Source organism: Triticum dicoccoides, chromosome 7B (assembly GCF_002162155.2).
Source record: "Triticum dicoccoides isolate Atlit2015 ecotype Zavitan chromosome 7B, WEW_v2.0, whole genome shotgun sequence".
NCBI classification, from domain to species: Eukaryota; Viridiplantae; Streptophyta; class Magnoliopsida; order Poales; family Poaceae; genus Triticum; species Triticum dicoccoides.
The window spans coordinates 24,775,232-24,792,448 of NC_041393.1; the positions used below are offsets into that span (position 1 = coordinate 24,775,232).

General features: G+C 38.5%; 2 protein-coding genes across 2 annotated transcripts; both read left to right on the top strand.

Moving 5' to 3' along the window:
- The first annotated feature begins 2,460 nt into the window (after nucleotides 1-2,460).
- On the top strand, nucleotides 2,461-4,064 carry LOC119335501. The gene is made up of 2 exons (XM_037607620.1): nucleotides 2,461-3,005; nucleotides 3,629-4,064. The coding sequence occupies exons 1-2, from the start codon at nucleotides 2,506-2,508 to the stop codon at nucleotides 3,951-3,953; spliced, it is 825 nt and encodes a 274-aa protein (XP_037463517.1). The 5' UTR covers nucleotides 2,461-2,505; the 3' UTR covers nucleotides 3,954-4,064.
- Nucleotides 4,065-11,880: 7,816 nt separating this feature from the next.
- On the top strand, nucleotides 11,881-13,915 carry LOC119337304. The gene is made up of 3 exons (XM_037609414.1): nucleotides 11,881-12,393; nucleotides 12,678-12,957; nucleotides 13,875-13,915. Exons 1-3 carry the CDS (start codon nucleotides 11,881-11,883, stop codon nucleotides 13,913-13,915), a joined length of 834 nt encoding a protein of 277 aa, XP_037465311.1.
- Nucleotides 13,916-17,217: the final 3,302 nt, after the last annotated feature.

Sequence of the window (17,217 nt, forward strand, 5' to 3'; positions counted from 1 at the left end):
ATGGATCTGCATCTTCCCCTTTCCCATGTATTACAATATATACCTTAGTTACCTTAGAAATGTAGCTAGTACTTGGTGAATTAGACTGATCTCTGCAAGTTGTATCGCTACTCATCTCAGGGTGATTGCTGAGACCATCTCGTGTTCGTTTCCTCTAATCGTTCTGAGTCCTATCAATTGGTATCAGTAGCCACTTCTATCCTCGGAGGCAAATTGGTTCATATTTAGTAAGGATTGGGATCTCTCCTAAAATCGCTCTATCTTTGTCTGAGCTATGGCGGCGATAGACATCATCTAGTCGGTGGCAGAAGGGTGAGGTCATTGGCAAGGGATTCGAGATTTTCCTGGGTGAAGTTCCGGAGGTGTGTTCAATCTGGCCATGTGCACCCGCACAAAGCACAATGAGATCACTAAGGAGCTAGACATTCTGCATGATGAGGTGACAACGCTAGGGCCCAAGGAGGAGAGAAATATAAGACCAAATTGATGAAGTCAATACTGGGTTGAGCAAGGTCAAATCTCATGAGGTACAACTTGGCAAGCTAGAGGTAATCATGGATAAAATTTCCGAGGTTCAGACAAAAATGTTCTCACACTATAAAACATGCCATCTATTGTAGAAAAAATCGTCGTGATGGGGAAAGAACCATCATCTAAGATCATTTTCTATGACGGTGACCATCACAAGCTAATGGCCACCCGAAGCAGCCTCCCCCTGCATGTTGGGTGATGATTCGATCTGATATGACGTGACGCCGGTTAAGTGTCACAATTCATGTCCGTATTCAGTGATTATTTTGAGTGTCATAAAAAATGTTGGACGCGTTAGTGAAAGAAATATAAATAGATAAATTACTAATTATTTTTGCAGCTGAATTATTTTGTCGCATGTTCTTTGTTAATAGAAATTGCACTGAATAGAGATCGTCCAGTTCCCTCATAAACAAAGGAATTGGGAACATGAGTACCATGACATAAGGTTGTGCTCGACTACCACATTGCATAGAATAAGGATTGTGCGATTCCCTCGTAGATAAAGGAATTGGAAACAATGGTACTACGATGCAAGGTTGTGCTCGACTACCACGTCACCGACAATGCAAGGCGAGAGGGCATCATGGTGAGTCGATCTGCGCCTGCTGCACATCGAAGTGATGCGTGATTGTGGGACAGTGAAGTAAGGATGCTTTTAAGTGAGATCTAGTTATTATGAGACATTCTAGTGAGATTGATTCAGTTTTCTCGATTAGATGATGCAAATTATTATGCAGTTTCATGTTTTGCAGGAAATGGGTCAGAAATAGATAACTGATTCAATCTAGATGACCCTGGAATACTCAAAAGGTGTTGAGTAGTTTATGCAATTCACGATTGATCACAAGAGCGAAGGTGAAAATATGTTGTGCCTATGAAGTATGTGTAATAATTTGCTATAACATGACATGATACAGACCTTATTGATAGTCGCATACACATAAATATATGTCCATCACCTATATAAGGTGGGTCTATCTTGGGGAAGTTGTGAGCAATGGTGAAAGTCATAGTACCGATCATGGTGGTTATGTAATTTTTCGTTTCTTTTGAAAACCTATCCAACCTTTTTTCCTTCATGTAGTATGGTGCAACATAATATAATTGCATATTAGTATCTTTTATGAAACAAGTCATCATGGTTACATATGAAAGCCTTGTTCATATCAAGGCTTTGTTTGGGAATCAAGGAAATCAGTATGAAATTTGAGAGATGGTCATATGTAATAGTTCAATTTTTAGCAAAAATGGAAATTTGACACAATCATGTGGATTAAATATTTAAATTTAATGCAAAGACTAGTCTATGCCCATGACTTAACTTTCTTGCATCATACACCCATGCGATCATTCGCCGGTCAACCATATGTATATCTGAATCGTAATGTTTGTGTTGTGCATTAAATTGATGTGCACGTAGAAGAAATATCGAGCGGAGAAATATATATATTCAATTTGTGCCATTTATAGATTCTTTAGAACATCCTTTAGAAGATAGACAAGATCAAGACTCTGATGTCAGTGCTTGACCTTCTACACTATCACATGGCAAGTAAAAATAGTGTGCGTAATATCACGACTTATAGTAAGATACGCTTTGATTATATAGCACTTAATGGATCATATATGTGACGTAGGTATATATATTTTGGGCGAGGCATTATTAGTACAATTGAAATATGCATTCATTGTCCACCGAAACTATATTGACAATAAATCAGATATGAAATTGCTAGTCTCGATATGTCATAAATTGGATATAATATTCCATACAACACATACATGTCACTAACATTTATAGTATTTTAATCATGTTTTACCATTAGAGAAGGAATTTGCTATATGGTGATGCTATAAATATCGTACCCTCCTCATCACCCTCTCCATACAAACACTCTTTAGGTGTCATACCTCTCATAGTTTTATCCAACTCTCATAAGTTTTCCCCCAAAAAAGCCTCAAATTTCCTCCATGAATCAAAGAGTCATCCAGGAGTGGAACCCCTCTGAGGTAGAGGGGGCAAGATCAATCATTGATCGTCTCAACAACTACTACAACTGTGATGGCACCAGCAATGAGAAGAACAAGAAGCATGATATCGTTGCCAATCTCAAAGCATGGTTCCCTAAGAAGACCATGCAACAGGTAACAGACTTGTATGATGATCTTGTTATGGAGATGCATATGTTGAAGTGTCCAGAGAAGGAGTACAATGGTACCAATAGTAACCATGGTGTCATTTACACCGTGGATGGCCTTGTGAATAAAAACTTTGGATTGCAAGAGGAGGTTCCCATAGAAGGAATGGGTATTTTGTTTGGTCATCCATTAGAGAGTATGCAAACCAAGGAGATACAAGAAGAGGTGCAGATGGTCGAGGAGAATAAGGTGGTGTTGGAGAATAAGATGTGCATCCCTCAACCAGTGCTTGCACCACGTGCCAAGGGGTTTTGGACCCCGGAGGAACACAGGTTATTCATGTTTCATCCTTCCTAATTTTCCATGGGATTTTAAAAATTATTTCATTTTGATTATTCGCTTGGAGATGTCAGGTGTATTTTAATAGAAAGCATACTATCAACTATTATGTGGGCTTTCATTATCATGAATCAGAGGTTTATTTTTTATTTTTACTGTACTCATAGTGCACATTTCACATTTACCAGAAACAATAGTACCAAGATGTATATATTTTGTTTGTGGACGACTGACTTTATCTCATTATTGTGCTTACATTAATAAGTTAATACCACCGGCGCTTGACCTTGCAACTAAGGATGGAGTAGTTAATTATATATTCATAGTAAAAATGAAACTTCTATTGCAAGTCTTATCATGGTCTATTTATATCTATTATCAATATATGACCATGGTAGTTATGAAATTCCTTATTTATTTATAATCATCTATTATCACATATTATATTATAACATCGTAAAAGATAAAGATAGATGTCCTTTACTAGCACAAAGGTTAATATTTGGCTACAAGTTTTAATACTCCAACTATTGCATTTTTTCACCAATATATTAATAATCAATATGTCCTTCAAATAATTAACCTAACTAGTTCATCTTGAACATGGTTATTCTAGGCTCTTTCTCCATGGGTTGAGTGCATGTGGTCGTGGAAAATGGAAGGACATATCAAAGTACTTTGTCACTAGTAGGACTCCAGCCCAGATTTCGAGCCATGCACAGAAGTACTTCATGAGGCTACAGAGCAAAGGGTCAGGAAGCCAACGCTATAGCATCAATGACGTGGAGCTCGATGATGCCGATCCATGGAAAATGGAGAATAGCTTTAATTTCTGGCAAGCACTCGCCTTGAAATCTACAATTGGTGTTGATAACCAAAATCCAAGTTTTCATTTGCAAACTCCTTCAAGTCCATTTGTCACCATGAACAATATAGTCTAGTTTGGAGTTGTCTTTCTTGAAGAAAAGGAGTTAGTAGTAGTATCTTGTGAGACTTATATGATGTTGTCGTTGCAGTAGGGGTTAGTGAACTTTGTTCCTACTAGTATACAAGCATTACTTAAACTTCCTTCAAAGTATTGTATCTGATATCATGTATAAGATGTTATGATTTAAATTATTTTTGCATATGTGTTTGGAGAGTCAATAATATGTGTTGTTACTATTTACTATGGTTGTTGTATAAACATTGCAATTGAGATTGATGTGGTATTGATATGAACATACCATTTTTCTCTGGGTGGGTCCTACATGTAAGGAGGTGTGACATGACAATGCTAATAGGCCACTCAAGAAGGTGAAAACTAGCCTCATTAGTGAAAACCGATGTCAACCATGCTCCGGATTGATTCTTGAACGGATTGACAAGTGCGATGTGTGCATTAACTAGTTTTATAGTTCATGGTTGAGAGCAAAGTGGTAAGTTGAGTATTGAAAAGTGAACTAATCTCAATTGGAAACGTTTAGCTAAACTACATATACTGAATATACATGTTCATTTTTTCTAAGAACATATATAGTTGTTCCAACTCCATGGAGGCTTCAAGAAAAAAAATGAAGGCTAAAGAGAAGCTTTATTTTGGGGACGAAGCGGGCATTTTGCCTATTACACTTTAGTACATGATTCAATTCTACTGGACCATAGAGTGTAAACACAATAGAATCTTGGAATGCGGCTACAGAGGCCAACTGGATCCCAAGACCTAGCGAGAAGTTTGCGCTTGAGAAGCAAGCCTTTGAAAAAAACATTGTTTCGAGAAAAGTCGATCACTTCTTAAGTTCTTATTGGTCTTTAGGGCAATTATAAGATCAATCTAAGGTTGGAAAACAAACTCACCAACACCAAAAATGCCTTTTTTATTTGGATCTTCAGATAGGGTAGTGGCCGAATTTCCACTACTTCAGATAAAAAATTCCTACACTCCACGATTTATGCACGACTTCCGTAGAAACTAGTAACGGTCAATTATTATTTTTCCAAGATCTCATCAAGCATACACCATCAAAGATGGTAGGGTAGTTGGAACAGAAACCCAAATAACAATATTTACAATGTTTACAATGTATACAAAAGCAACACTATGTGTAGCCTATGATGTCAGCTTACACACAACTTTGCCGAAAAGCCTTTTTTTCATTTTTACGCAATAGTCCTACAGTGTCTAAGACATCAAAATGCATGCACACTAGATGCCATGGGTTCTAGCATCGCCACCGAACACACATATGTAGCATTATCATCTCGGCCAAGGTCTTAACTTGAACAAACATAAGAAGCCCAAGCCCTCTGGTGTGTCCAAAAATCTCAGACCGAAAATGATACCAACTAAAGATTGAAGAAACAGAAAGTCTTGCAGAAAATATACAACATCTTGAATGCGGCTTGCTTCGCCTTCCATGCCTTGTCGTATTTCACCTTGTAATGAAAGATGTCTTTCACAAGATGCATGACGGCCTGAATGCTCATGGTTGGAAGTGAGGATATCAAGTTGGAAAACTTGTAAGCAATGAACTCAGACGTGAGTTGTCTGTGGTCCTGAGACACAACCTTGCCATCCACCTTCTTGCCTCGGCACATGTGACATGGTACACAACTCACTATGTGCCAAGTGGGTCCTCCTTTTCATGGTCTTGCACGCATAATCCAAGGACATCGCACCTCCTCACATGCAACCGTGTAATGCACATTGATGTCCGAGTGAACCACCTTGTGTGGACGATAATGTGTAACCGAGTAATCGTCGAGCCACATCTTCAATTCCAAGAAGGTTCCAAACTTAGACCCAGGAGAAATCCCATTCTTGCCGTGCTACAAATCCCGGTGAGAAGTTGGCATAACTCCAAGAAATATACCTTTGCCACCGTCTACCACGGCTTCATCCGCGAGACTAATATCCTTGAACAATGGGGTCCGGTGATCCCGTCGGAATACCTTCTGGAAAGCTTCAATCTCCTTCACCGTGAACACCTCCTCATCAACTTCTTCCACGAAACCTTCATCGACCGACTCCGATGCATAGCAACGGGAATTAGGGATGGAATGGTCCATTGTCTCTTGAACATAATATATGTCGATATCACCCACATTGTTGTCTGGAGATCAACTTCATTGTCATCGTCCTCATACTCATCATTCTCCTCTTGCAAAGCTTCGTTTTGATTGTTTGAAATCAGGCTCAATGTTGGCCTCACTTGTTCAGTCAAAGGAGGTTCACTCATTTAATCTTGGTTCATGGGTGGGGGGCTACTAGCAACCAACGGGGAGACGTTCTGGTTCAAGTCCAAATGCAAACTAGACTCAACCTTCTTCGTAGCAAATAACTTAAGAGCCTTGTCTAGTGATTCGGCCATCGTCTCCTTGTATACAACCCAACGTTGCTCGGAGTTCACACGCATAGTCTTCCAACGGATGTGCATTCCAAAACTCACATTATGCCTTCCCTCAAACTCAACGATCTCACTTGGGTCCATCCAATTCAAATCTTTCCTCACTTTTTCCAAGACCTCGGCATAGATAGGACTACTCTCAAACACCATGTAAAGCTCATCCGGGTCCGGTTCAATATTGCCTTTCAAAAAGGCGTTTTTGCCCACATGATGAACATAAATACATGTTCTTCCCATCCCTAGAATAAATACAACAACACAACTAAACATATTCCATAAGTACTCATCCCAAGATTAACACAAAATAAAGCCCTAACCTAGATATGAAACAATAACCCTAACCATAACCCTAATCCCCACTTAACAACAACCATAAGATGCTTACTTTTTCAAAGACGGTTCAATTTGTGAAGTCCACAGGTTAGATTTGTGATTTTGCCATGTCATTCAGCACAACACACATCATTGCAAGGAGAGGGCAGCGCAAGTAAAACGCCAGCGCTAGGAGCAACAACAAGCAGCAAATCCTCGCAGTCTCGTCGATCTGATGGTGGTTCCCTCGCCTCCTCGCCGCCATCGCGCTGCCTCGCTCCCCTCGCGCCCGCCAGTCGTGACGGAGTACGTGCGCTCGCTGGAACAGCGCAACAAGGGAGCAGTGCCGCCGGCCGCTTCGTGGCCGCAACGGCGCGCTGGGGCAGCGCGGAGGGAGAGGCTCGCCGATGAAGGCAGTCCACTGGATGAAGGGAAGGAGAGGTGCTGCCGACCACGGCCGCCGCCGCGGCGCGTCTGTTTGGGGAAGGATGGAACCCCTGCGGGGCATTTCCTAAACGACGCCTTAAGCGCCCGTTTTAGGTGTTAGGGCAAACGGGCGCACACCCCCTTCTCCACGCGGGCTGGCCCATTTCATTTTTTTCCTCCTCTTTATTAAGGAGCAAAAATACTACGAGCGCGGTGGGAATCGAACCGTGACTTGCTGGTTATATGCACACTACGCTAACCACCACAGCCACCGCACCTTTTGCGTCTCTCAACAATTTTTTACTTCTTTTCTTCTTTCTTTGTTTCTTTTTCATTTTTTTATTTTTTCTTGGAAGAGTTTCACTTAGTTTTTTTCTTTTATTTTTTCGTTTTTCTTAGAACTGTTTTTGTTCTGTTTTTTTTTTGTTTTTTTCTAAATACATGAACATTCTCTTCAAATTTGTGAACTTTTTCCCAATTCGATGAACTTTTTTTTTCAAATTTGATGACCTTTTATCAAATTCAATGAACTTTTATTTTGAAATTTGATAAAAAAAATCAAACACAGTGAACTTTTTTGAAATCCATGAACTTTTTTTGAATTTCGATGACCTACTTTTGAAATTTGGTGAACTTTTTTCCGAATTCGGTGAACTTTTTTTCAAATTCGATGAACTAAAATTCAAATTTGATGAAATTTTTGTTCACCGTATTGAAGAAAAATGTTCACCATACATTGAAAAAATATTCAGTGTGTATAAAAAAAATGTTCATCATGTATATAAAATTTTTTCAACATGCACTCAAAAGGAGTTCATCGTATTTAAAAAAAGTTCTATGTGTATTTGAATATTGTTCGCCGTACATTGAAAAAATATTCAGTGTGTATAAAAAATGTTCATCGTGTAGAGAAATTTTGTTCAGCATGTATCCAAAAAAAGTTTAGCGTATTTTAAAAATATATTCAGTGTTTCTTTGAATAATGTTCACCCTATACTAAGAAAATGTTCAACGTGTATTCTAAATTTGCTTTCTCAAAATTGTTCACAGAACAAAAAAAGTATTCAAATTTTGAAATTTGTTCAGTTTTTGAAAAACATAGTTCACGTTTAAAAGAAAAGGAATATTCGAAATTTCTAATAAGCAATTTTGTTCTGCTGTACTAAACATTCCATGTTTCCTTCTCTGTTCGCTTATCTTAACTATACTAAAGATAGTCATTTTTCTAATAAGCAATTACATATTTTTTAACAAAAAATATAGTGAAACAGTGGAGCAACCATATGCAAGGAATTTCTAATAAGCAATCGGCAACCAATAGAAACAGTGAAACAGAAAAAGGGGTAGCGAGTGGAGCAGAAACAGTGAAACAGATGAGAAACAGTGGAGCAGAAACAGGGCAGCGAGCAGAAACAGGGGTAGCGAGTGAAATGGGCTTCGAATCAAAAGCCCAGTTCGGGCACCTCAGTGGGCGCCAGGAGACCGAACCGGCGCTGAAGGCGGGAACTCCTATTGGACGCTCGCTGCGGCAAGCAGTCGCCGCTTCGCATAGGGCAGGTGCGAGGGAGCGACCGAGTGGGCCGGCCCGTTTAGCGTTACAGCAGACCCCGGTTTTGGAACCTTCTATGATGTTTCCAGCCGGTTTTTTCCGGTTTTGGGAACCTTCTAGAAGGTTACTGAACCGGCTTTTTCTTTTTCAGTTTCTTTTTCGTTTTTCATTTTTCTATTTCTCTTCTTTTACTTTTTTCTTTTTTTCAGTTTCCTTTTTTCTGTTTCTTTTTTCTTTTCCTTTTTTTCTTTTCAAGTTTACTTTCAAAAAAAATCCGAATTTCAATTTTTTTTCCTGTTTTCCAGATTTTGTTCAAAAATTCAAAAAATGTTCCCATTTCACAAAATTTGTTCATAAATTTAAAAAATGTTCCTGCTTCCAAATTTTGGTTCTGAATTTTCAGAAAATGTTCCTGTTTTTTCAAAAATTGTTCAAATTAGTTTATTCATTTTTTGACAAATTTGAAAATTAATGGCATGGATTTAAAAAATGCCTGTTTTCAAAAATTGTTCACAAATTTCAAAAAATGTTCTTATTTTTCCAAATTCTGTTCATGTATTAAAAAATGTTCTTCTTTTTCAAATTTTTCAAAAAATGTTCTTATTTTTTAAATCATGTTCAGTTTATGCAGCTGAAAAATGTTCACCTATATAAAAAATGTTCGCACTTTCAAAAAATGTTCGAAGCACTAGAAAAAAGTTTCCGTTACAACTGTTTGGTCATGTATATAAAAATGTTCTCCTTTTCAAAATTGTTCTCAGTTAAAAGAAATTTGTTCTGAATTTAAAAAGTTGTCCCCATTTTCAAATTTTGTTCACCAATTCCAAAAAAAATGTTCACAAATTTCAAAAATTGTTCTTATTTTCAAATTTTTGTTCATGTATGAAAAAATGTTCTTGTTTTTCAAAAAAATGTTCTTAGTTTTTTAAATCATGTTCAGTTTACGCAGCTGAAAAACGTTCACCTATATAAAAAATGTTCGCACTTTCAAAAAATGTTCGAAGCACTAGAAAAAAGTTTCCGTTTCAACTGTTTGGTCATGTATATAAAAATTGTTCTCCTTTTCAAAATTGTTCTCAGTTAAAAGAAATATGTTCTGAATTTAAAAATCGGATGCTCGCTGTGGCAAGCAGTCGGCATTTCGCACACAAGCAGCTTGGCTGGGCCGGCCCATATTGCGGGTGCGCCACATTCGTAGGTTAAAAATCGCAAAAAAGGAAAAGGGGTACTGGAATCGAACCCGAGACTTCCTATTGCTAAGCGCGATGAGCTAGCCGCCCCAACTAGCTACTTCTTATGGTAAATTGGCAGCGCGAACCTAAAGAAATTAACAGTAGCGAGAAAACATAAAATCTGAATACGCAAAATTACGATGAACCAAGGTGTGAGCGAGGCACCTGTCAACACAAGTAGGTAGCCACTATAGTTTCTAAGATTTCGTGTCAAAAAAGGTAGCCCAACAAATATGAACTATAAACCGCGACAAAGGCTACACTTAAAAAAAATTCAAACGTGAATTCTTTTGGCAAAAAGTAAATATTTTCTGAACCGCAACCATTTTATAATTTGTGAACAAAATTTTAAAAATTAGAACATTGTGTGAAGCGTAAACATTTTTTTGGAATAAAAAAGGAAGAAAACTGAAATTGCGAACATTTTGTTTAAATGCGACCACTTCAAAATTTGTGAACAATAATTTTAAAATTAGAACATTTTCGTAATTTCATTTTTTAATGGACAAATTAATTGAATACGAGAACATTTTTCAAATTTGCGAACACTTTTTTGAAAAACAGAATAGAATTGAAAACTCAAACATTTCGAATTTTCCAAAACATTTTTCGAAGACATGAACATTTTTGGAATTTTTGAACAAATTTTTTAAAGCACGAACAATTTTGAATCTTGAAAACAAATTTGGAAGCGCCAACTATTTTTTCAACCACGGACATTTTTTGAATCTTGAGAACAAATTTTAAGGTAAGTAATGTTTCAAAGTTTGAACATTTGTTAAACAACGCGAACATGTTTTGAAACTCCAAACAAATTTTTTGAATACATGAACAATTTTAAGAACAGGAACTTTTTTTAAATTTCTGAACAAAAAGTTGAAAAGATGACCATTTATTGAATCTGCGAACAATTTTTTGAAAACACAAACAAATTATAAAAAAAACATGAACAACTTTTGAAAAATGGGAACAAATGTGAAATCCCACAATTTTTTGAAAAAATGAACAAACTTGGAAATGTGAACATTTTTTGAAAATCACGAACAAAATTTGAAACTCCGAACAAATTTTGGAAACACAAACAAAATTTTGTACATTTTTTGAAAAGAATGAAATGTTTTTTGAAACCTGAACAAAAAAATTCGAACATCTTTTTTGGGACCGAACAAAGTATTGAATATACCAAACTTTTTTTAAAATTGCGAACAATTTTTGAAACCGAAACATTTTTTGAAATTCCGAACATTTTTTTAAAAGTTGTCAAAAGGTTGAACAAAAATATTCTTAACAATTTTGTTAACACATATTTTTTTTGAAAATTCCGATTTTTTTAAAAAAAATGCATACAGTTTTTGAATTTGTGAACAAAATTTGAAAACACGAATTGTTTTCAAGTTCTGAACATTTTTGTAAAAGTGCAAACATTTTCCAAGAAAGGCGAATTTTTTTTTGAAAAAGAAAACATAAACTTGAAAAACAAAAAGGAAATAAGAAAATAAAAACCAAACAGAAATAGAGAAAGAAAGGAAAATAAAAAACCGATTCAGGAAACCTATTCAGGAACTAGAAGAAGGTTCCAGCTGGTTTTTTCCGGTTTTGGGAACCTTCTAGAAGGTTCCCAAAACCGGAAACCGGGAGCGCTGGAACGGGCCGGCCCGTTGAGCGGCAAATAGGAAATTCCGCTGAAGGCGCCGGTTAGGAGGAGCTCCTCCCCGTGCGGGCCTGTGTGAGAGGAATACAGAGGGGCTCTGGAGCGTGTGCCGGGCCGAGGAAACAGCCCGCAGGCCCGAGTCTCGAAGCCCTGGACGGCGATGGTGTCAGGCACCTTGAAATACCCCGGCGTTGGCGCCCAGCGTAACCGCCGCAACCAACAGCCATCAGAGCTCGCCGGAGCGCCAAGAAACCCACCTCTCGCCACCGCGCAGCAGCGCCCACCGCCTCTGCTCTCCAGCGCCGGCGACCGATGGACAGGTTCCACGACAGGCAGCACGTGTGGCTGCGGAGCTGCGTGCACGGCACGTACCTCAACGCCGACAGCGACGGGAAGAGCGTCTCCCTCCGCCAGCGCCGCGAGTCGCTAAAGGCGGCGTGGGCGGTGCACATCTACCAGGGCGACGTGCCGTACCTGCTCCTCTACAGCGCCGCCTACGGCCGCTACCTCGCCGCCACGGCCACGCCGGCGCCGCTCGCCCACCTCGGCTTCCGCGCCGAGCAGCGCGACTACGACCAGCCGGTGGTGCCGGCCATCATGTGGCGGGCCACCGCGACAGGATTTGGGAACGACGTCCTGCTCCGCAGCATCGGCGGCCGCTACCTCCGCGCCAACGGCAAGCACACCAGCAAGTACCTCCGCTGGAACAACGGCGTCACCGTCGACGACGTCGACAACGTCAGCACCATGATGCACTGGACCGTCGAGCCCATCCCCCTCAGAGGGCCGGACATGCCTCAGCCGGGCTTTGCTGCCCCGATTCCGGTGAGTTCGCCATGACCCGAGGCGAATTGGGTGTCGTTTATTTGCACCGAGATTGTGATTTGTGTTAATTTCATTCGCCCGAGAGAAATCTGTGGTTCTGTTCTTGCCAAATGTGCGCTTCCTGGGTGCAGTTCTTGCCGTTGGTTGCCAACTCTGAATCGCATTTGTGATTGTGTTTTCAGTCAGTCAGAAAATTCAGAGTATATATCACCTGAACAATAATAACCATGGTTTTACTGCAGAGCCGCATCCCCCGAGATCTGTCCGTGATGCTGGGACGCGAGCGAGGGGTGTGGCGGCTGATCCGGTTCGTGCGAGCGAGCGCCGAGGGGGAGTACGCCGAGGACGGCAACGGCTGGACCGAGTTCCAGTTCAGGGGGAGGTACGTGTACCACCTGAGGAACGAGCTGGCCAAACGCATCAACGCCGAGGTGCACTTGTTCGAGCTCGCCATGTGCGTCCGAGCGGGCCGCTACGGGCGTTTGACCCCGCTCATCACCAACCTGCCCCACGGCTGCAACGGCGAGACCCTCCAGATCGTCGCCTACCTGTCCGAGACCCCTGGTGAGAGACCTCCAGATCTCCTAACAAGTGAAACAGTTTACAGAATTTGTTTTAGTCTGCTTGTGCTTCAAAAACAGTTTACTGAAAGTGTTATAGTCTCAGAAAAACAGTTTACTGAACTTTAGATACTGTTTACTGCATGAACATTTTACTTAAGAGTCTTTGTTAGTGGGGTGCTAATCTGATCATGATAGGTTTTGTTAGGACTTGGAACTTTTCTGAAACTGTTGTAGAAAAGTAAAAGTAGTTGAATGGGAACAGTAGGTGCCAATGCCATGTGGATTTATCAGTCTGTGTACACAGTGTAAATGTTGGTCTGAACTCTGAAGTGCTTCAAAAACAGTTTATTCAAAGTGTTATAGTCTGACAAAACAGTTTACTGAACTTTTAGATACTGTTTACTGCATGAACATTTTACTTAGAGTCTTTGTTAGTGAGGTGCTAATCTGATCATGCTTGGATTGTTAGGACTTGGGACTTGTCTGAAACTGTTGTAGAAAAGCAAAAGTAGTTCAATGGGAACAGTAGGTGCCAATGCCATGTGGATTTATCAGTCTGTGTACACAGTGTAAATGATGGTCGGAACTCTGAAGCTAGTAGAAACTACTGGTTTTCCAAATTTCTGTCTTGAGTAAGATATTTCAGTTCGTCCATTTCGTATCATTTTGCCGCTGGTAGAAATTATGGAACCTAAAAAGCCAAATCAAGATCAGTCATCTCGTTTCATCTTTGCAGAGAAGATACTAAGTTTCTAGCCTGTTAACAAAATTCAGATAGTATCCTACAATAGATAGTGCATGAAAGCTTAATTCCTTGCATATTATACTGTTTCATGTTTTGACTTCTTGATCTTGTCATTATATTGTTATTGATTATTGGTCTGCTGCCTAACTGCCTTGTTATTTCTGTTAATTCAGCCTATGATGAGCTGCGTCACCCGGATGTCTATTCACAGTAGAGAAAGATCAGAGCTGGAGTCCTGATAGTTAAACCTCCTCAGAAGTTTGGCCACCTCGGATACAATGACAGCAGAACTGGACGCCTACTTTTGCATATAGATAGATAGATATAGGTCGAGAAAACTCAGCAGCTCTTGTGTTTCTTATGCTAGCTAAACTTGCTCTGTTCTGTCGACGGCACAGGGGGGGTCTGCCTGTTTTGGCCCCGCGGTTCTATGATTGAGAACTGTGGAAAGTGCTCGGTGCAGCGGTTGTAGTAGTCATGTGAGTGCCACTCTTCTGGCATTCATTTCTGTGGTGCTTTCCTGGATGAAGCATTTAACTAGGGGTTCTTGCAAAGAGTTGAATGATCTTCCATTCCTTTTAGATGATGAAAAATGCAGTGGTTCTTGCTAAATGAGTTGATGATCTTTCATTCCTTTTGTAATGAGTTGATGATCTTGTGGTTCCCTTAGGCTATGCACTTGATACAAATGCAAAATGTAGCAGGTTCTTGCTGTGAGCTGACGATCGTGCTGGCACTTGTGCTGTTTTCATGTTGGCCAAGGAGCAGGAAAAAGAATTTGTAATGTATGAACAAAATTCAGATTTTATCCAACAGCACTACATGAAGAAAACTAGTTCATTACATTGTTTTCAGGTTTTCTACATAAGCTGCCTTCTTTTTGTTTTGATGTCTTGTTTGACCAGATATCATTCTGATATACTGGAGCATCTTATTCACTTCATTGCTAGCTGCATTTCTCTTAGATGAAGCATCTGACATCAACACTGATTTGGTGGCTCTCTTTTTTTTTTGCCAGTAATTAGTTGATGATCTGGAGTTTAGCTATGTGGCTTCAAATTTTAGCTGTGCGGTCCTTTCTAATCTTGCTTGTTGGTTATGTGCAACAACAGCTCCATTTGTTCTTAAGATCCATAGTTCAGGGATGTTCATTCATGGGAAATAAACATGCATTGTTTGATGAGTTTGTCCAAATCACAATCTGGTCATCTATCTGCTGAGTACTAGACAGGGAGTCCAAGAGAAAGTCACCGAAAAAATTTCGGAGACAGCGAAAATGTTTCAGAACTGAAGTTTCCAGAGAAAACGAAATTTGTTTTGGGGAAAACCATCATAACGGAAATGTTTAGACGGTCGGTAATTCTGGGGGGCGCCGGAAATGTTCTGGCACACCAGTTAGCTTTTCTTCCTTTTTTAATTTTTGTTTTCTGTTGTTTTTATTCGGGTTTCTTTGTTTTTTCAACGGTTTTCTTCAATTTTCTTTTTTCTTCATTACGTTTTGGTTTTGCTTTGTTTTCGCAACGGTTTTCGCTCACTTTCCTCATTTTTTCTTTTTTCTTCGTTAATTTTTCAGTTTTATTAGTTTTTTATGGTATTCTTTGGTTTTTATATACTTTGATTTTCTATGTTTTTTCTTGCTTATTTCTTGTTTCTTCGCTTTTCTTTTTGTGTTTTGTCAATTTGCTTTGATTTTTGGTTTCTAAACGTGTCTGCTTTTATTATTTTTCCAACACATTTATACTTTTGTACATTTTCATATAGATGTAAAACAAATTATACACATTTAACATTTTCAAATGCATGTTTAACCATTTTTGCAAAAACATGTTTTGAATGTATTTTTCAAATGCATGTTTAACAGTTATTGCATAAACATGTTTTGGATATATTTTTCTGATACATTTTAAAAAATTCGAATGATAATAAACATCTTTTGAACTACGTAATTTTTTTTTTACATTGTATAAACATTTTTGGAAAATGTCACAAACACTTTTTTGGTTGAGATTTTTTTTAAATGTGCCGTACATTTTTCTGAATGTACGTGACATTTTGTTTCAATTTCACAAACATTTTTTACAACATATAAACATCTAAGAAATATCACGTCATTATTTTTGAAATGTGTGACATTCTTTAATTGCCAAAAACATTTTTTGTACACGTGATTAACATTTTATGTGCACATGATACACATATTTTTCGTATACATCATAAACATTTATATTTTTTTCTTTCACGTTATACATATTTTTGTATACATCAGAAATATTTTTCATATACGTATAACATTTGTCAAATACAAGAATAGCATCTTTCTAAAAAAAATATGTAAAGCGTTTTTTCAATATGGCGACTGCTAGCCTGATCTTTGACAAAGATCAGTAGGCCTGCCAGCCATCTGATTGTGTTCTCCTTGCCGTCAGATCACAGGGAGGGCGATTCCTATTTAGCGCTGCAGGCGCCGGTTATAGGGAGACCTCCTATGTGACGCATTTTGCGTCAAACAGCAGCTCGACGCACAGGGTTGACGCTTGACTGGGCCGGCCCACCAACCCGATCTTTCGTTTCCTTTCGCGCGCGACAAAAAGAGCTGGAAAACCAGCAGCAACTACCAGGAATCGATCCCACGACCTCAGACTCCAACCACGAGCCATTAGCAAAAACACTACAAGCCACCTTCTGAAGATAAGAAGTGCAGAAATATATAAGAACAGACAGTAGCGTTGAGATTTGGAAAACATTTTGAAAATATTTCTTGAAAATTGCGAGCAGTTTCAAAATGCCGCTTTTTTCGTATTCCATCTTTTTGGAAAAGTGAATATGTTTTTTAAATCTGATTAAAAAATGAAACAGGAACAAAATTTGCAAACCCCAAACAGATTCCAAAACCCAAACAATTTTCAAAAATGATTCTGAAAACAAAAACTACGAAAAACACGAACATTTTTTGATATCAAGAACATTATTTAGTTTTTTTTAAAATGGAAAACAGGAACATATTTTTAGTTCAGCACCAAAAAAATAAAACAGGAACTTTTTTAAAAATGCAAACAAAATTTATATTGTACGCTTTTTTGGAAATGTGAACAAAATTTTAAACATGGATTTTTTTTTTTGAATTTGCGAGTATTTATTACAAAAGAATATTTTTTTGAAATTGTGTACAAAATTTGAAAACCGGAACATTTGTGAAAACAAGAACAATTTTTGGGAACCTCAAACAGTGGTGAAAAGAGGAACACAATTGGAAATGAGAACATTTTTCGAAATTGTGATTTAAAATCCCGAATTTTTTTTTGAATTTAGAGAACAAAATTTTGAAAATGAGAACAAAATTTGAACATGATCATTTTTAAAGAACGAACATTTTTTGAATCTTGAGAACAAATTTTGAAACGGAGAACAAATTTAGGAGAGTGAACAATTTTTTAAAGCATGAACATTTTTTTGAATCTTGGGAACAAATTTTGAAACGGAGAACAAATTTGGAAGAGCAAACAATTTCTTAAAGGA